The sequence below is a fragment of the Theropithecus gelada genome, chromosome X (genome assembly GCF_003255815.1).
Source record: "Theropithecus gelada isolate Dixy chromosome X, Tgel_1.0, whole genome shotgun sequence".
Lineage (NCBI taxonomy): Eukaryota > Metazoa > Chordata > Mammalia > Primates > Cercopithecidae > Theropithecus > Theropithecus gelada.
Genome location: NC_037689.1, coordinates 121,138,687 through 121,164,621, shown reverse-complemented (window position 1 = coordinate 121,164,621; position 25,935 = coordinate 121,138,687). Strand labels below are relative to the sequence as shown.

Sequence of the window (25,935 nt, the reverse complement as noted above, 5' to 3'; positions counted from 1 at the left end):
ATTGACAGATTCTTATTTTGGCTTAGGGAAAACTTAAAAAATATTTAAACTTATGTTTTTTTTTTGGCACATCCCTTATGCTCATCTCTCTGCCACTTCTATATATTTTTATTCTTCTTTATCTATAGGCCGGAATAACATATATCATTTTTAAAATCTGTAACTCAGCTTTCTGTACTATGAATACAGTTTTTGTGACCATCTAATTAAAACATAGTTTGAAGAAAAAATAAACTGTTTCATTGGTACTTATATACTAGTTTTCATGAGGGCTTTCTTTAAAAAACAAACAAACAAAAAAAAGCAACTAAGGAAAGCACGGCAAGTTGAGAGAACAAACCCTTAATAAGAATCTTAGAAAATGGTTCTTTTGTCTATTAGCTTGTGTCTTGGGTATGTCTGACCTTACGTTTGGAGAAACATCTAGAGTTTTTAGGAAAGAATGTTTTTACTTTGTTTAGATTAACTAATTAAAGAAGATCTTGGAGGACGTAAGATATTATTTTCACTGGTAGTCCTAAACTTTGACGATTAAAAAGCGTAACTGTTGGCACATTACTGAAATGTGCTCTGGGCTGGCCACTAAATTGTCATCTTTGGCTCGGATATCACAGCTTAGAACTTCTTTTTTTCCTTCCTTCCCTGCCTCTCTTCCAAGTGTATGTGACCATGCTACATCTTTGTCCCTTTTTAGTAAACGGATTATTTAGAAATGGCTCTATACCATCAAAAATGTTTTGGCCATCCTGTATTGGAGGAGAAAAAATGCTGTGAAGGACTTTATTGGGTCAACTGATAAAATGAAATATCAATGGTAGATTTAAGTATTTTATCAGTGTTTGATGTACTAAAATGGATAACTGTGCTGTGGTTATTTAAGAGAATAGCTCTCTTAGGAAATGCAGTCTTAGAAATTTTAGGGGTAAAAGGCCATGGTATATAAATTTCCCTCAAATGATTAAAAAATTGAGTGTCTGACTATGCATGTAGAAAGGGGCTCCAGAGAGGGAGAGGAAATGCAAATGATCAAGCAGGAGTAAAAATGTTACCAGGTGAAGTTGAGGTAAAGGATATATGGGTGAGTTTTTTACTGTTTTTATTTTTCCATCCAATCTGTAAATTTGAAATTATTTCCAAGTAAAAGTTAAAATGAACTTACACACCAAGTATTTGTCAATATAGTTCTAGGAATGCAGTTAAAAACTGCTTCCGCCCCTTCCCCCATATTTATATACAAATAATTTAGGGTTTCTCAGTATATTAATTACAATATATTGTTACTGTTATATTTGAAGGTCTAACTATAGACTGTTTCTTTTTTCTTTTTGAATAGTTTTGACCTGCTTATATTGAAAGAAGTGGTGCAAAAAATGGCAGGAATAGAAATTACAGAGGAAATGACAATGGAGCAACTAGAGGCTATGACTGGTGGAGAGCAGCTAAAAGCTGAGGTAAGAATTGCTATTTTTGTTCATCAACTTTTAAAATTCATAATGTATGCATGGTCATAGTAAAGAATCCAAACAATATGTAAGTTTATAAAACCAAATGTCAAAGCCATACATACCTTCCTTTCACAACCACCCCTACCCCCCTTTTGAAATTGAGATACAGTAATTACTTCAACTTTTTAAAAAAGCTGAAACAAAGTATAAAAGACAGTAAGTATTTCTCTGATGGCTAGTGATGATGAGCATTTTTTCATGTGTCTGTTGGCTGCATAAATGTCTTCTTTTGAGAAGTGTCTGTTCATATCCTTTGCCCACTTTTTGATGGGGTTGTTTGTTTTTTTCTTGTAAATTTGTTTGAGTTCTTTGTAGGTTCTGGATATTAACACTTTGTCAAATGAGTAGATTGCAAAAATTTTCTAGCCATCAGAGAAATGCAAATCAAAACCACAATGAGATACCATCTCACACCAGTTAGAATGGCGATCATTAAAAAGTCAGGAAACAACAGGTGCTGGAGAGGATGTGGAGAAATAGGAACACTTTTACACTATTGGTGGGACTGTAAGCTAGTTCAACCATTGTGGAAGACAGTGTGGCGATTCCTCAAGGATCTAGAACTAGAAATACCATTTGATCCAGCCATCCCATTACTGGGTATATACCCAAAGGATTATAAATCATGCTGCAATAAAGACACATGCACATGTATGTTTATTGTGGCACTATTCACAATAGCAAAGACTTGGAACCAACCCAAATGTCCATCAATGATAGACTAGATTAAGAAAATGTGGCACATATACACCATGGAATACTATGCAGCCATAAAAAAGGATGAGTTCATGTCCTTTGCAGGGATGTGAATGCAGCTGGAAACCATCATTCTCAGCAAACTATCGCAAGAACAGAAAACTAAACACTGCATGTTCTCACTCATAAGTGGGAATTGAACAATGAGAATACTTGGACACAGGAAGGGGAACATCACACACCAGGGCCTGTTGTGGGGTGGAGGGACGGGGGAGGGATAGCATTAGGGGATATACCTAATGTAAATGACGAGTTAATGGGTTCAGCACACCAACATGGCACATGTATACATATGTAACAAACCTGCACATTGTGCACATGTACCCTAGAACTTAAAGTATAATAAAAAAGAAAAAAAAAAAGACAGTAAGAAATGCATCCATAAGGAAAATAATTACCAAATAAGGCCGGGCGTGGTGGCTCACGCTTATAATCCCAGCACTTTGGGAGGTGGGTGGATCACCTGAGGTCAGGAGTTCGAGACCAGCCTGGCCAATATGGCAAAACCCCACCTCTACTAAAAATACAAAAAATTAGCCACACGTAGTGGTGGGCACCTGTAATCCCAGCTACTTGGGCGGCTGAGGCAGGAGAATTGCTTGAACTTAGGAGGCGGAGGTTGCAGTGAGCCAAGATCTCGCCATTGCACTCCAGCTTGGGCAAGAGAGTGAGACTCTGTCTCAATAAATAAATAAATAAATAAATAAATAAATAAATAAATAAAATTACCAAATAATTACTAAATCTTCTGTGATCTTTGATATCCTCACTCCCTTAAGTCTTAGTTGCTCTGTTGAATCTGTGCCATACTGAATAACGAATAATCCTTTCGGACTGCAAGGTGGAAAATGGAAAATTTGCAAAAATTTAAATTCAATTGACATTTGCTTTTAAGCCAGTGACTGTAGTCTGTAATAGTCACTGAAATAAATTTGTGTAAGGGAAGGAATGTGGAATGTCGGAGTTTTTTATATTAAGGATTTTAACTCAACTTTTTTCTGCCTTTTTTCAAATTAGCATGGGTTATGTACTGTACACTGGTAAATTTGTGTCTTTTCTCGTGCAGGGTGGTTATTTTGGTCAGATCAGAAACACTAAAAAATCCTCTCAGAGATTAAAGGATGCTCTATTGGACCATGATCTTGCCCTTCCTCTCTGTCTGCTTATGGCTCAGCAGAGAAATGGGGTAATCTTTCAGGAAGGTGGAGAGAAACATTTGAAACTTGTGGGAAAGCTCTATGACCAGGCAAGTTAAAGTGGCTTTTATGTTTATGTACATGTTTTTAATCCTGTTAAAGGAAGATAATGTGTTATAATTTGAAAAATGTCATTTTTGCACATCATGTGAATATGAGACATCCTAATCTAATGTGAAAGACATTCTGGAAATAGGGTCTATTTCTATGTAAATTATGATATTTAAGAGATAGCTCCAAGATATGTTATGTATAAGGCTGTCAATTAATTAAATATTACATCATTAAATTCCTGCAACTTCAAGTTGTTTGCATCTATATCTTTCCTGATCTCTGGAAATCTCAGTCATAACAGAATAGATGCTTGCTTGCTTGCTCACTCATGCATGCTCGCTCTCTCTTCCTTTTTTTTTTTTTTAAGACAAGGCCTCACTCTGTTACCCAGGCTAGAGTGCAGTGCATGATCTCAGCTCACTGTAGCCTCTACCTCCCTGGCTCAAGTGATCAGTCTACCTGAGCCTCCCGAGTAACTGGGGACTATAGGCATGCACCACCATGCCTGGTTAATTTTTGGATTTTTTTTGCAGAGTCGGAGCTCTGCCATGTTGCCCAGGCTGGGTTGCTATCTCTCTTTTTCTTTGCGTTGTAGTTGATGATAGTTAAACACATTTTGTGGGCTGATCTTAAGTTTTGGTACTTAATATTTATAAATATATTCTGTAAATAAAGTTTTCTTCTTTTAAGGGCAAAGGAATTGACTTCTGTTTGTCTATGGTTATTATCTTATTTGATTTAGGTAAATATATTCCACTAAAAGTGATGAACAACAGCTTGACATTTAAGAGACCTAGTTGGCTAGTAAAGCCTTGGATTAGTCAACCTGTCAGGGCCTTGGCATCTTTTTTCGTAATATGGTCATGTGATTATACTTGTAGATGGTCTCTAAAGTCCTTTTAAGTTATAAAATTTGGATTCTTAATTGTTAAAATATTCCTGAAATGACTTCTTAATCACTTTGGAAAATATGTTGATTTTGTCTTATTTTTTAAATTTAGTGTCATGATACCCTGGTGCAGTTTGGTGGGTTTTTAGCATCTAATCTGAGCACAGAAGATTATATAAAGCGAGTGCCTTCAATTGATGTACTCTGTAATGAATTTCATACGCCCCATGATGCAGCATTTTTCCTGTCTAGGCCAATGTATGCGCATCATATTTCGGTAAGTATAAGTGTCTTTTCTGCCGCTCAAGAACGATCCAAATTATTTCTTAACTATTTTATCTGTAAGTACATTTCACTACAGATTTTGGGGGAAGGTTTTGGCCCTTAAACTAGGATTCCTTCTTTGTTTCCAATAGGGGTACAGAGCTGTGTGGTAGAGGTATACAAAAAAGGTGATGAGAAATTTGGAGTCTAATCATTTAATCAAACATCTGCTGTTAGTGTTTACATATCAACTGCTACAGTCTCCCACTTCTTTCCTAACTGTTACTTGATTTAATTATCACTTTGTTAGCACTATGCAGGAATTCCTGTGTTATGTATACACTCTGAAGGGGAAAAGACAATAAGGGAGTGGTGTTAGGCTAGCTTCTTCCCCTTTAGATCCTCTCAATCCAGAGAATTGTATGCTGTCTTTGTGTAATGTCTTACTGTTGTCACACCCCATGGTAGATCATTCTCAGCTGTACAAGAGAGTACCTGATTTCTTGACAGACAGAGGTGGGAGAGTTGCTTCATCTTAGGAATTCTGACCTGCCCTGTGCTAAGTGAACACACTAATCAGCAATATGGAATCCTAGCAAACAGGAACACCTGATTGTCTGAGGTTGGCTGAACTTTGCCAGGTCGGAAAATGGAGCAGGTCATTCTAGCCAAGTCAGATATAAATCTTGTATCTGTAGGCAACATGCCACTCTCTGGAAAAGGGGTTTCCCAGCAACCTTGTGGTTGCACTGGATGGGCATCCTAGCTGCCCTGGGATCCTTGCTTTTGCTTCTTGAGTGAAAACCGCTGTTGAAGAGGTGACTGCTATGTCCCCTCTATAAATTGACTATCAGCAGGCTCTCTTGGAGATAATTCAGCCAAACGCTGCTCAGATTTTTTTTTTTTTTTTTTTTTTTTTGAGATAGAGTCTCGCTCTGTCTCCCAGGCTGGAGTGCAGTGGTGTAATCTCAGCTCACTGCAACTTCCACTTCTTGGATTCAACTCCTATCCCAAGCTCCCAAGTAGCTGGGATTACAGGTGTCCACCATCACACCCAGCTAATTTTTGTATTTTTAGAAGAGATGGGGTTTTGCCATGTTGGCCAGGCTGGTCTCAAACTCCTGACCTCAGGTGATCCGCCTGCCTTGGCCTCCCAAAGTGCTGGCATTACAGGCATGAGCCACTGTGCCTGGCCTGCTCAGATTCTTGAGATGAGATTTTTGAACAATAGTGAGAAGTACAGCAATAATTGTAGATATCAGTTCTATTCCATAAGTCTAGCTCCCCAGGCGATTTGAAATGCAGAACTGTTATGTCTCTTCATTTGACTGAAGGTGTGAACTTGAAGTGGGAGTTAAACTGACTTTAGACAAGGACATATTCATCCTAGGTAAATATGAAGTATAGCCTTCTTTTCTGACCAAGCCTATTTTTCTAACTAGATAGTGACTATGGGGTTCCTAACAATAGAAATCACAGATTCAGACCCAGAGGAGGGAGACTGGAGCTATCATGTAACCCTCTCATACCGATAAACTAATTTTTAGTTTTAACTGTTGAGGTTGTGGTCCACCTTGAGACACAGTTCTGAAAGATAGGCTTTTACCTAGTTCATATCCTAGATCTTGCCCAGAACAGGTAGCTAGGCTGTCTTTTATGCAGATAGCATCAGCCCTATTTTATCCTGTTTTGTTAGAACCTTAGAAGTCATTCTGCTCATCTAGATTCATATTAGTTACCTTCAATAAGACCTGTCCTCTAAATTAAAAAAAATTCTCTGTTTTCCCAACTGCTATTCCCTCAGGTTTCTGATGCAATTGGGACTCCTTTTTCATAACTAATGTTCTTTGTAACTTTGTCACTTATGTGGTCTCAGTGGTTGTCAGCATGCTCTCTAAAATGGGAGTAACGGAGCGTAAATCTTCCCACTTCTAAAACAATTGTAAAATTCTAGAACAATTGTAAAATGGAGCAGTCAGGAAGGAAGGCAGGTAACTGAGCTGTAAGGAGCTGAGACTCTTTTGACTATCACAGTGTAGAACTGGAAGCAGAACCTTTGATCATCTCATTTTGGGTTATGTGTTTAGCACAAATAGAATGATTTAAGTCATTTTCTAACATAAAGAAGTAACTAGTTTTAGGACATCCTTTAGGTTCGTATTAAGGGTGATACCTAACCCAAACAAAATTTTCTGCATGAGAGCTCATTCGTCCTAAAGAAACTGAAGGATGTGAAACAATAGCAGCAACTCTGTGTTATCTTCTCTCATATATATATATATATATATATGTGTTCATATATATGTATATATATGTTCATATATATGTATGTTATTTTCATATATGTTATCTTCATATATAGAGAATATATATATATATTTTTTGTGTGTATATATATGTATAATATATTTGGCATATACATATCTCTACAGCCCCTCCCATTGTACTAACAATTTTTTTTCCTTACAAAATTAAGAATATGGCATTCTTCTGACTTTTCCCCCAAATTAGGTTAAATCAGTTAAGCAAAAGAAGCTGCAGCATCAGTTCTCACATGCTTTAAACTTCAATATACCAAAGCTTTTCACAGAAAAATTTATTTGGCTTAGCAATAGAGTAACCAGTTGGTTCCGGTTTGCCTGGGATGTTCCCAGTTTTGGCACTGAAGTCTTAAATCCCCAGAAACCCCCAAATCCCCAGAAAACCCTGACAATTGGTCACCCTACTTAGCAGTCTTAAAACAAATTTCTTGTAACTTTTCTTAATGTTGATCCAGCTTTTTTTTTTTTTCTTTTTCTTTTTTGAGACAGTCTCCTTCTGTTACCCAGTCTGGAGTGCAGGGGCATGATCTCAGCTCATTGCAACTTCCGCCTCTGGGGTTCAAGTGATCCTCTCACCTCAGCCTCCGAAGTAGCTGGGATTACAGGCATGTGCCACCACACCTGGCTAATTTTTCGTAGAGATGGGGTTTTGCCATGCTGGCCGGGCTGGTCTTGAACTCCTGACCTCAAGGGATCTGCCCTCCTCAGTCTCTTGATCCAGCTTTTTAATTGACGAATTTTAACAGTTGGTAGGGTCTACATGTAGTGATACTACGTTCTGTCCTAGTTGACTGTTATTAGTTCCATTCTTCCTCTTTTCTCATGTTAAGACCTTCTATTTGTTCCCTTGAATATCTCAAAAGCAGGACTGGAAACCCTACATGTTCAATCCCTGATACAGCAGCAAGAGGGAGTAGGGTGGAGGAATGGAAGGGGGGACATGCATATACCCTGTTCACTTTACTCAACAGGTCAGATTAGATAAGAGCCCTTATCTCCTAGTTGGCACACAGTACTAAAGATTGGAATATCTTCCAGAGATGATTTATCTTAAAACAAATGTTGTTGGTAAGAAACTAGAATTTCTATAACAGTTTTGAGATTGGTCATCTTTTGATTCTTTAGAAGGGAATATAGATTTTTATACCATGAAAGTCAAAGCTATAAATTATGTTGTGTGTGTATGTATGTATGTATGTATTTTTACTTTTTATCTACAGTCAAAGTATGATGAACTTAAAAAATCAGAAAAGGGAAGTAAACAGCAACATAAAGTTCATAAGTACATTACATCATGTGAGATGGTGATGGCGCCTGTCCATGAAGCAGTGGTCTCCTTACATGTTTCCAAAGTCTGGGATGACATCAGCCCTCAATTCTATGCCACATTCTGGTCATTGACAATGTATGACCTTGCAGTTCCACACACCAGCTATGAACGAGAAGTCAATAAACTTAAAGTCCAGATGAAAGCAATTGATGACAATCAGGAAATGGTAGGTTTTTGTTCTAGTAGTTCAAGTGCAATAACTTTATGGTCTCACCTATATTTTGAAATTATTTTAGCTCTGGTTCCTTAAAACAGTGATCTTGTTGCTATATAATATTTTCTTAAATGGGGTTTAATAGTTATTCTGAGTGGAGGGCCAGGAGGTTGGTGACTAGGTGGAGATTATGATTAATCAAAAATTATTTGAGTGTCCTTTTCTACTGATGACTATGCTGGTAACTTAAAGTGATTCGTGTGACTCTAATAGCAAGATCAGTAGTTCTCAAGAAGTGAGTGCTTTAGGAGAAGACTGTTGAGAAGCTGAGTCTTGAAATGGACGGGCCTTGAAGGTAGATTAGGTTTGGAAATATGGAAGCAGATAGGGAGGTCACCATAGGGTTCCAGCAAAGACAGGAAGTACATTGAGGTTTAGGGAGATCACGTTTACTGATTGACTTTCACATAGTGAATGTACTTAGTGATACATATGAATATGATGGGGCCAGATTATGTAGGGCATTGGAAGTCAGGGAGAAAAATAGACTTGGTAAAATTGAGGGCTATTTTAGATTCCTGAGCAGGGGAGTAATGTAAAAAATGGTACTTAAAACAGATTACTCATGACAGCAGTGTGAAAGATGCTTTTGATAGGGGAAGGGACTAGCATTAGGCTAAAGACCAGCTAGGTGGCTTTTTAGGCAGTCTATTGTGAGAGCATAGACTGATGGAGGTAGTGGCAGTGTACAAGGCTTGTAAACCAGTCTTGGTATAAAGGAGAAGGAAGAGTCAAAGATGACACCATGCCTGAGACTGATAGTATCAGTGTTGCAAATGTAGCCTGTTTTGATGGTGTGTGAAGATGCCATGACAGTGTTATGAGTGTGTTGAATGAAGATAAAAGCACATTCAGGTGGACCTATATTCATGTTAAAGTAGTTATAAACTGTCAGCCTTTATCTCTTTAAACTTTTCAATTAAAAGAAGAAAGGTAATGTGCATATATTTAGAAAAGTATCTGATTTATTCTTTGTAGCCCCCAAATAAAAAGAAAAAAGAGAAGGAGCGCTGTACTGCCCTTCAGGACAAGCTTCTTGAAGAAGAAAAGAAACAGATGGAACATGTACAGAGAGTTCTACAGAGATTGAAACTGGAAAAGGACAACTGGCTTTTAGCAAGTAAGTTGTTGGAATTGTTACATTCCCGATGCTGGTGAATTGCAGAAAACAAAACATTATAACTTTACAGGTGTTACAGTGTATTATGTTTGTATTTCAACTCAGTGTTCTCTATCCCATTCTTTGGTTATTTGTTAATGCAGAATCAACTTCACGTTCACTAGAGGAACTGATATAGTTTGCTGGTGAAGTTAATTAACTTTTAACTATATATTGGCAGCTTGTCATTCAACTTTTCTGTATAAAACATATTTCTGGAGAAATCATAGATAGAAAAAAAGTCCACATAGTAAAAATGATAATCATGACCAGGCATGACATTTGGTTACAAACTATAAATAGTTTGTGGTTTTATAGTATTCTCTACACTAAAGGTAATATGTTGTCATGTTTAGTGGCTTTGAGGCACTTGAGGAAGAAGTTTACCACTTAATATATTCTTCCTTTATTTTTAGAATCTACCAAAAATGAGACCATCACAAAATTTCTACAGCTGTGTATATTTCCTCGATGTATTTTTTCAGCAATTGATGCCGTTTACTGTGCTCGTTTTGTTGAATTGGTACATCAACAGAAAACTCCAAATTTTTCCACACTTCTTTGCTATGATCGAGTAAGTTTTTATTGCAACCTTTAAAAAATTCTCACACAAAGATAGCTAACATTATAATTTATAGAGGTATTATTGTGTGTTTGGTTAAAAAGCATGAACTCAGGAACCAAGTGTCTGAACTTGAATCCTAGATCTACTATTTTCTAGCTGTATGATCTTTGGCAAGTTATTTAACCTCTCTGTGCCTGTTTTCTTATCTGTAAAGCATAAGTACCTGCTTCATAAGATTGTTGTGAGGATTAAATGAATCACTACACATAAAAAGCACCTGATATGTAATAGTCACTCAAGGTTAAACTATTAACTATTTGAGTTTACATGTTGTATCATAATAGGTAGAACTCTCTTCTCCATTCTTAACCTTCACTTCTCAAAAAAAAAAAGACAAAAGTTTACACCTTCACACACATATAAAAGCAGGGAAACTTTTTAGTATGGTCGTATTTACATTTTGCATTTAGCTTTTTTCTTATTAGTACATTTTGTGGTTTAAAAACATAATGTGGCCGGGCACGGTGGCTCATGCCTGTAATCCCAGTACTTTGGGAGTCCGAGGCGGGTGGATCACGAGGTCGGGAGATTGAGACCATCCTGGCTAACACGGTGAAACCCCGTCTGTACTAAAAAAATACAAAAAAAATAGCCAGGCGTGGTGGCGGGTGCCTGTTGTCCCAGCTACTCGGGAGGCTGAGGCAGGAGAATGGCGTGAATCCGGGAGGCAGAGCTTGCAGTGAGCCGAGATCGCACCATGGCACTTCAGCCTGGGTGACAGAGTGAGACTCTATCTCAAAAACAAACAAACAAAAAAACCCCCACAAAACATAATGTTTGTTCCAGCATGTCAGCTGCCTATTTTAAATTTCTATTAGCATCTCCTCTGTTTACTCTCCCCATAAACCCAGTAATATGTATGGCTAAGTAGTTAAGAAACTATTATGTAATTAAAAAAAACTATTATGTAATAATAATGACAGTTTTTTTTTTTTTTCCCCCTGTCACTGTAAATCAGCTTTCTATATAAAAGTTCTTGTTTTGGGTGGTTGTTTTATGAATTCACTATTTCCCCACAAAAGCCAAAATCTCCAAAGGTCTCTGCAGTGTCATTATATAAAGGGAATATACATTTCGACTAAGCTTACCTGTTTATTATGACTTGCTATAAGAGAATCTTCCAATATTTTTAAATGATTTTGACCTTGATTTGTTTATATTTTTTAAACATTTTTTTCCTGTAGGTTTTCTCTGACATAATTTACACAGTTGCAAGCTGTACTGAAAATGAAGCCAGTCGATATGGAAGGTTTCTGTGCTGCATGTTAGAGACTGTGACCAGGTGGCACAGTGATAGAGCCACATATGAAAAGGTATGATTAATAAAAACCCTTATATTTTACCCATGTATATAATGACCACATCCATTAATGTCTAGATTGTTGAGTTTTAAAAGAGAAGCTGAGTTTAAGATTCAGTTGTAAAACCGTGTTTATAAGCACAATTAATTCATTATTAAAAAGTTCTGTATAGTTTTTTATTCTCTCTCAAACTGACGTTCCAAATTAATATCTTTGTATAAGTTGAACTTTTTGTGACTACTTATCAAAATATGCATGATGGTTTTATATGGAAACATTGATCTAGTCTACTTAAGTTTCAGTTTCTGTGATTTTGTGGATCATAATTTTTCCTTAAAAGTGACAAACATTGTTTCCTTAGGAATGTGGAAACTATCCAGGATTCCTTACCATATTACGGGCAACTGGTTTTGATGGTGGAAATAAGGCTGATCAATTAGACTATGAAAATTTTCGACATGTTGTACATAAATGGCATTACAAACTAACCAAGGTAAAAAAAAAAAATTGGGTTTTTCAAAGGCAGATTTTTCTCTTTATACTTGTACTTTTATAATAATGGATCTGAAAATGTTTGTTGTAGGCATCGGTACATTGCCTTGAAACAGGCGAATATACTCACATCAGGAATATCTTGATTGTGCTAACAAAAATACTTCCTTGGTACCCAAAAGTTTTGAATCTGGGTCAAGCTTTGGAAAGAAGAGTACACAAAATCTGCCAAGAAGAAAAAGAGAAGAGGCCAGATCTATATGCATTGGCTATGGGGTAACAAAATTATATTTTAATGTGATTTACAAGACTAGATGACAGAAGGATTCTGAAGACTTTAAAATGTTTTACAGTGTTGAAGTTTATCTTCTGCCTTCAGGAGATTATGGGAGATTATGCGATCATGTTCCCACAGGCTGGTGAGAGTTACCACTTCTGATTATCAACTTCCGGTCTATACTGGATGATAGTTTCAAAAGTCATATATAATATTTCTTGATTGGGAGGAAATATAATTTTATCATCATAGTTAACAGATCTTCAAGAGTAAAAGAAAAAAGCCATCTTAGTTTAAGGATTAGTTTATAGTGAAATCGTAATTTTTAAGAAAGTTGGGCATTCTATAAAAACCTTCAAGAACTTATTAAAAATTGGTATTTTTTTAATTCTCTAGAACTACATAGTAGGATGAATAACTTGCTAATTCTTAAAAACCTCATGTTTATGTTTTTTGATTTGTGTTTGTATATTTAAACACTTTGTGCGACTTTCAGCTACTCTGGGCAGTTGAAAAGTAGAAAGTCATACATGATACCTGAAAATGAGTTTCATCACAAAGACCCCCCTCCGAGGAATGCAGTTGCCAGTGTGCAAAATGGGCCTGGTGGTGGGCCTTCTTCATCATCAATAGGAAGTGCATCTAAATCGGATGAAAGCAGTACTGAGGAGACTGGTATGCTTATTTGTAGAAACTTATAAGTAATATATTTTATTTCAACAAAGTAAAATGTTTAATATCACAGAATTAGTACAATGCTGGCTTAGTATTACTTTTTATTCCCTAGATAGGAGTATATAAACGTTAAGAAGTAATGAGCCTGCTGTTTCTTTCTAATTATTCTCTAATCATTTTGCTGTGAAATTGTAGCTTATTTACATTTAGGGGCTTGTTAAATAAAACCTTACTTTTATTTCAGATAAATCAAGGGAGAGATCTCAGTGTGGTGTGAAAGCTGTTAATAAAGCTTCTAGCACCACACCTAAAGGGAATTCAAGCAATGGAAATAGTGGCTCTAACAGGTAGGAACACTGTGCCATGTGTCATAATTCTAAATTCTTTTTAAAAATGATATTTATGTATTTTTTTTGAAATGGGGTCTTGCAGTGTTGCCCAGGCTGGTCTCGAACTTATGGCCTCAAGCAATCCACCAGCCTTGGCTTTCCACACTGCCGGGATTAGAGGCATGAGCCATTGCACCTGGCCCTCATAATTCTAATTTCTTATATGAATCCTCATGAGTAGAAGGGGAGTGGTTGTTGAGTAATGTGAAAAGTCATTTATGTTGGACTTTGAAATTTTTTATGTACCCTATTTTGCTGATATGCTTTACATCCTAATTATGTTTTGTAGAATTATGCTTGTATAACAACTTTGTTTCTCCTGCTGGGATACTCAGGGGAATGTAGGTATGAAGTTAAAAAAAATAGTTTAGGTTAGAGTGATTGCTGTGAACAATCTGAGTAAGGACAGACATAAGAAAAGCCTACACTAATTTAAGTAGTGATCCATCCAGCTAAGTAATCCATTTCCTGATAGTAGTTCCCTTGGTTGGTTTGTGGGATATATTTTTGGTTTTTACCGTTTATTCTCATAGGTTATACATGTATGCCAAAAAAGAACCTGAGATGATTTTAATAATTATTTTTTTATTTTTTTGAGACAGAGTCTCTTTCCATCACCCAGGCTGGAGTGTAGTGGCGTGATCTCGTCTCACTGCAACCTCTGCCTCCTGGGTTGAAGCAATTCTTGTGCCTCAGCTTCCCTAGTAGCTAGGATTACAAGCGTGTGTCACCACACCTGGCTAAGTTTTTGTGCATTTTTAGTAGACGGGGTTTTGCCATGTTGATCAGACTGGTCTCAAACTCCTGACCTCATGTGATCTGCCTGCCTTGACCTCCCAAAGTGCTGGATTATAGGTGTGGGCCACCGCACCCAGCTAATAATTCTTTTAAATCTGCAATTCATGAATTTGTTTATGATTTACTGGATAAAGAAATACTTCCTTTTTTTTTTTGAGATGGAGTCTTGCTTTGTCACCCAGGCTGGAGTGCAGTGGTGTGATCCTGGCTCACTGCAACCTCCGCCTCCCAGGTTCAAGTGATTCTCTTGCCTCAGCCTCCAGAGTAGCTGGGATTACAGGTGCCCACCACCATGCCCAGCTAAGTTTTTTGTATTTTTAGTAGAGATGGAGTTTCACCATGTTGGCCAGGCTGGTCTAGAACTCCTGACTTCAAGTGATCCACCCTCCTCAGCCTCTCAAAGTGCTGGGATTACAGGCATGAGCCACTGCACCCGACCATTACTTCTTCCTTTTTACTTGTCTTAAAGTTGTCCTTTAGTTTTTGAAGGACTCGCCCTTAGTTCTAATATTTTTGAAGTTAGTCAGAAACCCTTTATGATATATTTTATCATATATCAGACAAGGGATACATTTTATGATTATTTGTGTTAAAATCCCATGTTTTTGTTCTAAAGCAACAAAGCTGTTAAAGAAAATGACAAAGAAAAAGGGAAAGAGAAAGAAAAAGAGAAAAAAGAAAAGACTCCAGCTACTACTCCAGAGGCCAGGGTACTTGGTAAAGATGGTAAAGAAAAACCAAAGGAAGAGCGGCCAAATAAAGATGAAAAAGCAAGAGAGACCAAGGAAAGAACGCCAAAGTCTGACAAAGAGAAAGAAAAATTCAAGAAGGAAGAAAAAGCTAAAGATGAGAAATTTAAGACCACTGTCCCCAACGCAGAATCAAAATCAACTCAAGAAAGGGAAAGAGAGAAGGAGCCATCCAGAGAAAGAGATATAGCAAAGGAAATGAAATCAAAGGAAAATGTTAAAGGAGGAGAAAAAACGCCAGTTTCTGGGTCCTTGAAATCACCTGTTCCCCGATCAGATATTCCAGAGCCTGAAAGGGGCAAGTTTACCTTTCTTTATATGTTCTTACCTTTTGTTATTTTAATGTATAGTTGGTTATTGTCTCCTTGTTTTGGCAGGTTATATAGGGATTTTGCTAGGGGAACTTGATTGCCATGCAAATTTTTTTTTTTTTTTAAAGTGTTTGGAAAACTAGAAATATACCTTATTCTGACTATTTCTTTTTGTCTTAACAGAACAAAAACGCCGCAAAATTGATACCCACCCTTCTCCATCACATTCCTCCACAGTAAAGGTTAGTATAGCCTGAGGAAGGCAGCGTCCATGTTAGGCTCACCTGTTTGGAATACCAGTGTCCTGACTTCCTTCAAGTCTTATGCCAAGCATTCACTGGAGCCACTGGAGGTTTTATATTGCATTAGAAAATGAATTTTTCTATATTGGTGGACTGATTTTTTTTCTATTGAGTATTTTTATTATAAAAATGTTAAAACTTCAAGGACTTAGCACTAATTTTGTAGTGTTTCAAAGTGCAAGAGAAATTTTACCCAGAAGTGCCTCAGCTGCTTTAAGCAGTCTTTTTTGGAGTGCAATGGTAGCTACAAGCAAACGAATCTTTTCAGCAGAATGAAGCCTATTTTTCAGCATATTGAAGAATATATAGCACTGAAGACTTCCTGGATGATACAGGATAAACAAGTTACCTCTGAATTCAAGCTTCTTGATGAGCATCATACCGATGTGTGCCTTCTAAGAAGGAGTCTTGAAAGGAGTTCCATTTTAAAGTCTCCTTGGTGATCAGTTCTCCTGTAGTTGTGTATATTCAGTGAGCATGCAGCTTCTGTTTATCTTCCCTTGGAGGTTTGTTTATACCCAATGGGTTCCCAACAAGTTGAACCTTGCGTTACGATAAAAGCAGATGTGGCATCCAATCCTACCACCCAGCAAAGAGAAACCCCAGGCATTCAACTGCAGCACAAAATCGTGGGTGTAGCCTTCTTGAAGACTCAGGGTAGCCATTCCTTGCTCCATATTTAATTTTAATTCTAAAGTCATCTAATTTCATGGAATCTTTGAATTTGCAGTACGTTGAACTTTTAAAAAACTGTAAGTTATTAATTCTTCATCAAGAGCACTGTGGTGGAATATCGTAGTTGATTTCTTTTTCTTTTTTTTTTTTTTTTAATGATTTCTTTGTGTGTGGGAGATTTGAGATTCACCATGATAGGCACTTTGCAAAAAAAAAAAAAAAAAAAAAAAGAAGTGATTACTCTTATATATTTTGTTTTCTTGTTAATACAATGCCACTGAATTTTCCAGCTAGGATTTAAAATATATATATTTATATTAGAGTTACAAGTAAAGTAAAATGTGAATCCTCCCAATTAAAGAAAAACTATGAAAAGTATAAGGCAATGTTGTTCTTCCACAGTGACTTCCAGTATTTTAAATTTTTTGTGGAGAAAAAACTGTTTTGCTTTCTTAAACCTCTTACGTTACATATAGCTTAAGTAGAGAGATATGAAAAATGTGGCATTGACATTTATTTTTAAATTCTGAGCAGAGAAAGATTTTTATTTCTTACATTGCGTACATTTAATTTAGTTTTTAACATTACAATTCCATTACATTTTTTTTATTGTTGATATTCATATTGATAATGACATCATGAAATTTATCCTCACAAGAAGTAGCTGGTTTATTTCCAGGTTACAGCCATACTTCCCAAAGTTCCTCTGGGTTCTGAGAACTATGCCAGCTCACCTGTCATCTCCATTCATTTTCTACAGGACAGTCTCATCGAACTCAAGGAATCTTCAGCAAAGGTTTGAGTCTTTTAAACTCATCATGCCTAAGTAAACCAAATGTTCTTTACTTATTTTATTTAGTAGATGTCCTCACATCTAGCACATTCAGTAAGCTGAAATCAGTGGGATAAAGTACTCTGCTTACATTGAATAACCTTCAAAAATATTAAATGTTAAAACTGAAACAACAGACGACAATGATCCCTTTTAATGAGATTGTTATAAAATGTGTGTAATGTAGCAACATTTCTATCATCTCTCCTTGCTTGCTGTGTTATACATCCTCCTTTTATGCTTCAAAATCTGGAAATAAGTTTAACATTCAGGGAAGAGGTTATTGGATTGTTTTGGGTTTATTTAATTTTTCAAAATAAATCTGCAAGGCTGTCTGACTGTTTAGACAACCCAAAATACCAAAAAATAAATTTGATGCATTCACATATCTGTTTTAAAAATGGAACTCATCTCAATCTATAAAAATTCTTTATATATCCTCTGCTGAGGTACCTTTTTGGTAGTTGTAGCACAATATCAGGAGATACAGTTAATGTGAAAGAATCATTCCCCTGGAGGGGAATACTCGGTGGTTGCATTTACATGTCAGTATTGATTCTTACCTATTCTACTTTCTTGAGTATTCTGCTACTAAAAATAGTGTGCAGTTTATGTATCTTATTACAGAGTTTATTTCAGTGTACTTGAATTGTCCATTGTTCATGTTGTTTTGTCTTTGTTATAAAACGTGTATCCTTCTTTGATTTTCTACTTTGCCTCCTCTTACAAGCTATAAGCAAATGAATCTGCTTAGCAGAATAAAGCCTATTTTTCAGCATAAATATTGCTTACCATGATTAAAATAGAAATCAGCTAAGCTTGATTTCTTTACTGGTGGACCAAATGAAATTTTGAAACAGAGCCAGTTGACATTACTAACTGCTTTTAGATGTATAGATTTATAATGAAATGTCTGTGGATATTGGGGAAATAAGCACTAATTTTTAAGTTTATATTAGCCAGTGTACCTGTGTCCTAAAGTTGTAGCATTGTTTTTTAGAATATACTGTATTAATCAAAAGTCTCAGCTATCCCAGGAGGACTTCCATTTAGTTAGTTTTTTTTTTTTTTTTTTCTGATTTGAATGAATGTTTTATTTGAAGTAGATATTGGGATTATTCTGTAATATGCTATTGAAGAACAAGTCAAAATAACACATTAGACACAACATCAACTTAATGACATTATTTTTGAAAATTCTAAACGTCCAACGTATTTTTGTTTTTTTGATGTTAGCCATAACGTCACAATACTAACAGAGTTCTCCATACCTAGTAGGAGTTACAAAAATGTTGATATCAGGTTGGAATTATATATTGCTATTTTTTATTACATGGAATTATTATTTAAAATGATGTTCCTATTTAGGTTAGTTTTGGAAAACTTAATTTATATTCCATTTCAATTTTGATATCTATAGAACTTTCATTTAATGTAAAGTTTTTGTTGGCTAACTTAAATACATACTGCAATATAGTAGGTTTTTATAACCAGTTTCAAATTGTTTATGTCAGTCTTAACCATCAGTGGCTTGTATGGGCTATGTTAAATTAATGGGCTAACAGTGTTACCTTCTGAATATTTGTTTACTGAAACATACTTTGAAGCAGTTTGTAACCTGCTTTTAAAATTAACTGAATTTTCTAACCGATGATAGTTCCTCACATTTGTGAAAAGGCCTTTTGAAAATATGTACTGTCTCATTTCATGCTCTTAACAGTGTTGTGAGGTAGACAGGGCAGGTGGATAGTGTCTTTTTGACAAATGAGAGACTAAAAGTTCTTTAGCTTTCCCAGTTACATACAATTTGTTAGTATCAAAACATGAACTAAAATTAAGGTTCCTTGATTCCTAGCACCACCCATTTCAACAATAGTTGAAAGGGTTTTTCTAGCTCCTTTAGTGTGTTTGCCTTGGTTTTTAAAAATTACAGTGATTTAGCTCAATCTCCCACATCCCCCCTTTTAAAAAATGGTGTTTTGTGGGCCTTTAAAATTTAATAGATTTATTCCACATGCAACCAGAAAAATTTGAAAATGGCATATACATATGCTTCTAAAAATTATGTGACTTCTACTACTTTTCAGATATTTAGTGCTTAGCATGGTGCCTGGCAGTAAGTTTAGGTATTCAATTAATATTTGAAGTGATTTCTTAAGCCTTTGCACTTTGGTAAAGCATGCAAAGTACTGGTTTGCATAGTAGCTGATGTTGCATTTTTATGTGTCTAGAAAGTTTAATAGTATATGAATGTCTTAGAAAAACAAATTCATTGGTCTTTAGCCTGTTTCTGAGGTAGCTTTTACTTTCTAGAGGGTTTGGAAGATATGCATCTATTTTCATGTTATCTTGTCACTTGTACCTATAAGATTCTCTCCCCGCTTTAGTTTGACTTTTTAGTTATGCTTTGTCTGTGGGATTCTCTTTATTATTTATTTGCTATTTTTACTTTCTAATTTGTGGTAAAAGCAATACTTGGATTTTAGGTTTTCAAATGAGATTAGCTAAAAGAAGAAAAATCTAGCTTAGTATCCAAATCTCTTCTGTCAGTTTACCCTTTACCCCTAATTTTCAAATAGTGTATTTCTAGTTTTGATCAATTGTGTTTTGATGTAGCAATTCTAGCAGCTACTTTTGATGAAGAAAGGGTAAAAAAAAAAAAAAAAAAAAAAAAAAAGCAAGTTCCACTAAGCAGCCCTTCTGTAATTTAGGAGGGCATCAGTAACCACCTCAAGAGAGAATTTAGCTTTTAATTTGCTCACCATCTTAAAATGAGGATTTACAGCCAAACCCAAGCCTAAAAGTGAGGCCATCTTTATGTAATATAGTGAAGCTTTAATAAAGTCAATGGAGCAGTGTTTTCTGAAACAGATTTTGAAAATCAGTCAAATTCTTTTTTGGACCTTAATGATCCCAATGTCAAGAATAAAAGCCAATCAAGAACAAAACCCAGCCATGCTACATACAAATCCATTTAATGAATCCTTAATTTTATTTGTCAAACTTATGAGTACTCACTGTGTGTACAAGGTACTAGGAAGTATGTAAAAGTAGAAAGGCGCCTTAGCTCTCCTACCAAACTGGAAACTGTTATGGACAAAAATGTGTGACATGAAGTTAATAGGGAGCACTTGTCATAAAAAAAGTAAATATGAAATAATGGAAAGTGAGTTGCAGAGTTGAGAAATGGTTGAATACTGATGACTTTGAGCCATCTTTGAAGGCTAAGTAGAGTTTTAGGAAGTTAAGATAAAACTGAACAACCGTTCTAGTAATGAGAACTGCTGGAAAGGACAGATGTTAGGGAGTGGTAATAGCCACAGCATAGAGTGCACTGGGTTACTATAGCAGGATATAATTGTGAAAAGATGGTGGAGAGTTTGGAATGTCTAAACTAAGGAGTATGCATTTAATTCATTAGGCAATGAGAAACTCTTTTTATGCAAAAAGAGTATTGTGATCAGAACTATTCTAAAGAAGGAATTGAATTGGGTGCATTCCGAACTAAGAATTTCTGATTGTGTATCAGTTGAGCTATGTGACTTTTTATGTCAGGAATGAAGTATTTGAACATTAATGCCAGAAATTCTAGAAAAATTTCTCAATTCCTTGCAGTACAGAAAGAAAGTAAGCACAGTTCAAAACTTCATTATTAACAAGGGTTGTGTGTATGTGTGTGTGTGTGTGTGTGTGTGTATGTATGGATTTGTGATTACAAACTTTTTTTTTTTGCTTTTATTGGGAAAAAGTTAATACTTAGAGAAGTCTTCTTTGAGTATTGCAGTCATATTTCCTTTGTCTTAATCATTTTCATAAATAATGTTAAGATATGAATAAACCTCATGATTAGAAAAATCTTGGTGTCATTTAAGGCATTCTAGCCAGCAAGAGTATCTTTTAGATAAGTGCTTTTATGACTATCATTCTCTTGCTCTTTATTAATAAGCATTTTGTCTATTTCAGTTTATCAACTTTTAAACATTGAAATTTTAAAGAATCTACTTCTGCATTGCTATGGCAGTATTTCTGAGCCAACTGAATTGAAAATGTTTGGTGGTGTTAAAAAATAAGTGTTTATCAAACTGATGGTCTTCATTTTTCATGTATTCCTTTGAATACCAAAGGATTTCTTCATGTAAAAATATTTGACTTTTGACTAACTATTCTATTTGTTCCTAAGGTATATCTAGCATTGTATAGTTGTGTAATGAGTTATATTCAGTATTCTGCTGCATAATACTTTTAATGTCTTAAATTAAACATAGGCTTGTAGCACAGATATAAATGCCATAAGGTTAGGTGTCTGATTATTTCCTGACTACTTCCTAAATATTTTATGTTACAGCATATTTCCATATTTACAACTCACCTAAGAAGGGTTATCTCTTAATTATTTAGTTAGAATACCCTTGATGATTGGCTGTTTTATTGCATATAGTCCTTTCGGCAGAGAAAGGATAGGCAGAGGAGAATATTGGTTCATTATTTTTTAGTCTTTTGAATTGTTTAATCATCCTCAGCTGACTAGATGGCTTTTTGAGGTATTTAGAACCAGGAGGACAAATTTCACAGTTAATTGTGATTATTTTGATAGAAATTGGAGTGCTTTCAGCAGTACAGAACACGCAGCCTTTACATTTGTAAAAATAATTTGGGATAATCTTTGCATGGTTCACACTGAGGCAGAAAAGAATTATTAGCAAAATCATGGCTAGGTTTTATATTTATACTTTTGCCCATTGCCATTATTGACTTCCTGTCAGTGGATGGTAAGACTATTTAAAATTTTCATGATTGTGTAGAGGTGTTTTTCTTTCTTTCTTTTTTTTTTTTTTGACAATAGAGAAAGTCCAGTCACTATTGTTCATATATGGACTCTTGTAATGGTGGTTATAGGTCTTTACAATAGAGCTATAAGGAATACTCTAGTTTGTGAATTTACTAATGAGTCTCAGTTGAGGCACAAATGAACTGATGGAGTTTAAATGGTAATTTTTATAAGGCCAAGAATTGAAGGCTTTGTATAATTTGTGCCATGCCCTTTTATTTTACCTCTTGTAATCCAGATAGCTGACCAGTTTTGACTTTGGGTATAATTCCCAATTGTGTTTCATTTAATAAACAAACAAATGATGCCAATACTGGAAAACTAATAATCTTTAGTAATATTGCCTTGATTTAACAGCTCTACATTAATCATACTCCTCCACCACTGTCCAAGAGTAAGGAGAGAGAAATGGACAAGAAAGATTTGGACAAGTCAAGGGAAAGATCCAGAGAAAGAGAGAAAAAAGATGAAAAGGACAGGAAAGAGCGGAAAAGGGTTTGTAATTTTTTTTAAACTAGTTTGGAAAGCTCATTGTCATGTACACCAGTGTGTATGTTGCCTTTTAAAAAATACTAGTTTGTTCCATAGTTGTCTGTTTTTTCATGATTTTATTGATATTTTTACCCCGAAGTATTTGCATCTTCTACATTAATAAGGATCTTCAGCCTAATAATCTCTATCAGCTCTGCTTGTCTTTCATGCCATTTTTATCAAGTGTGTGAAACTACTGCAAATATTCTCCATTGCTAGTTAGCTGTGCCCTTCTCATATAAAAGTAATATTTTAAAACAAAAACAAAAGCCCTTGGTCAATGTAGTTCACAATTCTTGGTTCTAGGATCACTCAAACAACGACCGTGAAGTGCCACCGGACTTAACCAAGCGACGTAAAGAGGAGAATGGAACAAGTAGGTAGACTTATTCATATCTTTGAAGGTATCATCGAAGTGAATTGGAAAAGGCTTTCATGATTTTCTTTTGTAATTTTAGTGGGGGTTTCAAAACATAAAAGTGAAAGTCCTTGTGAATCTCCTTATCCAAATGAGAAAGACAAGGAAAAAAATAAGTCAAAATCTTCAGGCAAAGAAAAAGGCAGTGATTCATTTAAATCTGAGAAGATGGATAAAATCTCCTCCGGTGGCAAAAAGGTAAATTAGGAAAATAAAGGAATAATATGCTTTATCTTAAAAAAATCAACTCTGAAAATTTAGCAAATATTGAATTTTTTTCCTAGTCATACAGTCTTTTGTTCATTATTTAGGGGTGGGAAGAAGAGGTATTGAGGGAGGGCAGGTTATGTGTTTGGGGAATTTGAGTCAGTTCAGTCCCAGATTACTAGGAGGGTAGAGTTAGTATACCTCTGAGATTCCTTTCCCCTCTCCATTCCATTCCCACCTACTTCTGTTGATTGAGTTTCAGCTGTTCTTTGCATTTTCTTTTTTCTCCACCAACTCTTTGCTTTTAGTTTCTCTTTATTCCTGAGATTAAAATACGGTCACGTGTATTCTCTCTGACCATCATAGCGTCAAAAAGTCTTGATTGTGATTTGAAACATTTTTGTAACATTTTCTCCTAATAAACTCATTTGTTTGAAACTTGTATTTGATTTAAAAATTGAGTATAAGATACATTCTGTTACATATTAATGGTTGACATTTAAAATGAATCTCATGCATCTGCCATAAAGTAATAAGCAAACCATTACTAAAGTATAAATTGTTTATAAAACATTGTTATATATATTGAAAATATATGCCTTTTATTCATAGTTCATAAAAACAGCTTTAGAAAATTATATAAGGAACATTTTAATTCTATGCTTTAAAAGATAGGCTGTTCTTTTAGGTGTTTTTTAATTGAGGTAAAATTCAAATAACATAAAATTAATCATTTTAAAGGTATACATTTAAGTGACATTTAGTACATTTACAGTATTGTGTAATCATCTCTACCTAGTTCCAAAACATTTTTACCACCTCCAAGAGAAAACTCTATACCCATTTAAACAGTCACTCCCATTTTCCCCTTCTCCTCAGCCCCTGGGAACCATAAATCTATTTTCTTTATGGATTCACTCATTCTGAATATTTTATATAAATGAAATAGTACAATAATGTAGCCTTTTGTGTCTGATGTCTTTCATTTAGCATAATGTTTTTTTGAAGTTCTTCCATGTTGTAGCATGTGTCATTTACTTCATTTCTTTTTATAGCCAAGTAATATTTCATTATATGAATATACCACATTTATTTATCCATTTGTCAGTTGATAGACTTTTGAGTTGTTTCCACGTTTTGGCTATTCAGTAGTGCTGCTGTGAACATTTGTGTGGGGCTATAAGTATTTGTTCAAACACCTGTTTTTAATTATTTTGGGTACATGCCCAAGAATGGAATTTCTGGGTTATATGGTAATTCTATGTTTAACTTTTGAGGAACCACCAAACTCTTTTAGACAGTGGCTGTACAGTTTACATTTCTACCAGCAAAGTATGAGGGTGCAGATTTCTCTACATCCTTGTCAACACTGGTTATTTTCTGTTTTTGTTTTTTTATTATAGCCATTCCAGTAAGTGCGAAGTGGTGTCTCATTGTGGTTTTGATTTGCATTTTCTTAATAACTAATGATGTTGAACATATTTTCATGTGCTTATTGGCCATTTGTTTATGTTTCAAGAAATCTGTTCAGATACCTTGACCATTTTTTATTTAGAGGGTTTGTGTTTTTGTTGCTCAGCTGTAAGAGTTCTTTATATATTTTGGATACTAGATCCTTATGAGATATGTGATTTGCAAATTTTTTCTCCAGTTCTATAGGTTGTCTTTTCACTTTCTTGATAGTGTTCTTTGATGAATGAATATTTTTACTTTTGGTGAAGTTCAATGTATCTATTTTTTTCCTTTTGTTGCTTATGCTTTTGGTGTCATATTAAGTAAGTTTTTGAAGACAAATTATAGCTTGTGGGTGATGAAAAGGGGTTTTGAGCTGGCTTTTATATTTGGTTTTCCCTTCCCCAACTAATTCTACCATTTCTTATAGGAGTCCAGGCATGATAAAGAAAAGATAGAAAAGAAAGAGAAACGGGACAGTTCAGGAGGAAAGGAAGAGAAGAAACAATATCCTTTTCATTTTGATGTTTTCAGTCAGTATAATGGAAAGCTTTGATACTGGTCATGTTTACAATTGTACTCTTTTAGTATGTGGTTTAAATGCTTAAGGGCTTATTAGTTTTGAAATGGTCTTTCCAGTTAACTCTCTCAAAATGTATGAAATCTGGAAGTGGGATACTTGATGTTCTTGATATTTAAAAATACTTCTTTGGTGACTGAGTTTTATGCCACTAAGGGATTTATAGTCCTTCGGGTTATATTATCACAGAGAGGAAGAAAGGGAACAGAGAGTGCCTAGGGCCGGGGACATTGGGAATAGAAGGGCAAAATGATGAGGCAGACAAGCAGAGCTGGCAGAGTTTGAGGCTACCAGACTGGTCAGAGCCCATATAGGCCTGCAAGCTGAGGTGCTGTACTAAAAGGGGAGATGTTCTTCTTTCCGCCATTCCCAAAAGTTGTTTTCCCTTAATTTGTCATCTACTCATAAGTCCTCGGACAAGCACAGATAATAAAGACTTTCCATCAAGGTGAGTGTTCTCTCACCACCTTTTCATTTAATGATAGAAACATAAAACGAGGTCTGACAGTGTTGAAAAACTAGATGCATTTTACAAGCTACAACTACTTGATTTTTTCACCTACATATAATGACCAAGTCTTTGGGTATAGAAGCAAAACAAGATTCAGAGTTATTTTTAAGCTGTTTTCATTTTAAGCTTGCTGATTAGCCACACATTTTTTTAAAGCACCAAGATATATTTAAGAACATCTGGCTTTATCTTCACCACTTATTCCCATCTTCTCTGGATAATTAATTATGTTTTTAAAGTCCTTATAGCCTTGTAAATGATGGTGGTGGTATCTGCATTTTACAGGTGAAGAAA

The 25,935-nt window shown here is 35.3% G+C and overlaps 1 protein-coding gene across 3 annotated transcripts in view; it reads left to right on the top strand.

The window, feature by feature from the left end:
• Positions 1–25,935, top strand: part of THOC2 (THO complex 2) — a 132,201-nt gene that overhangs the window by 95,821 nt on the left and 10,445 nt on the right. The window contains exons 20-39 of one of the 3 annotated variants that reach the window (XM_025372581.1): positions 1,334–1,451; positions 3,328–3,507; positions 4,513–4,677; positions 8,206–8,481; positions 9,508–9,649; positions 10,105–10,262; positions 11,498–11,626; positions 11,976–12,107; positions 12,198–12,382; positions 12,460–12,525; positions 12,880–13,058; positions 13,303–13,405; positions 14,862–15,292; positions 15,489–15,547; positions 16,962–17,078; positions 22,300–22,437; positions 22,780–22,849; positions 22,932–23,089; positions 24,981–25,057; positions 25,533–25,578. In XM_025372581.1, coding sequence (XP_025228366.1) covers positions 1,334–1,451; positions 3,328–3,507; positions 4,513–4,677; positions 8,206–8,481; positions 9,508–9,649; positions 10,105–10,262; positions 11,498–11,626; positions 11,976–12,107; positions 12,198–12,382; positions 12,460–12,525; positions 12,880–13,058; positions 13,303–13,405; positions 14,862–15,292; positions 15,489–15,547; positions 16,962–17,078; positions 22,300–22,437; positions 22,780–22,849; positions 22,932–23,089; positions 24,981–25,057; positions 25,533–25,560 — 2,911 coding nt within the window. In that variant the 3' untranslated portion in view covers positions 25,561–25,578. Of the gene's footprint in view, positions 1–1,333; positions 1,452–3,327; positions 3,508–4,512; positions 4,678–8,205; positions 8,482–9,507; positions 9,650–10,104; positions 10,263–11,497; positions 11,627–11,975; positions 12,108–12,197; positions 12,383–12,459; positions 12,526–12,879; positions 13,059–13,302; positions 13,406–14,861; positions 15,293–15,488; positions 15,548–16,961; positions 17,079–22,299; positions 22,438–22,779; positions 22,850–22,931; positions 23,090–24,980; positions 25,107–25,532; positions 25,579–25,935 lie in introns of those variants that run through there. The other 2 variants (XM_025372584.1, XM_025372582.1) reach the window with 2 other exon arrangements.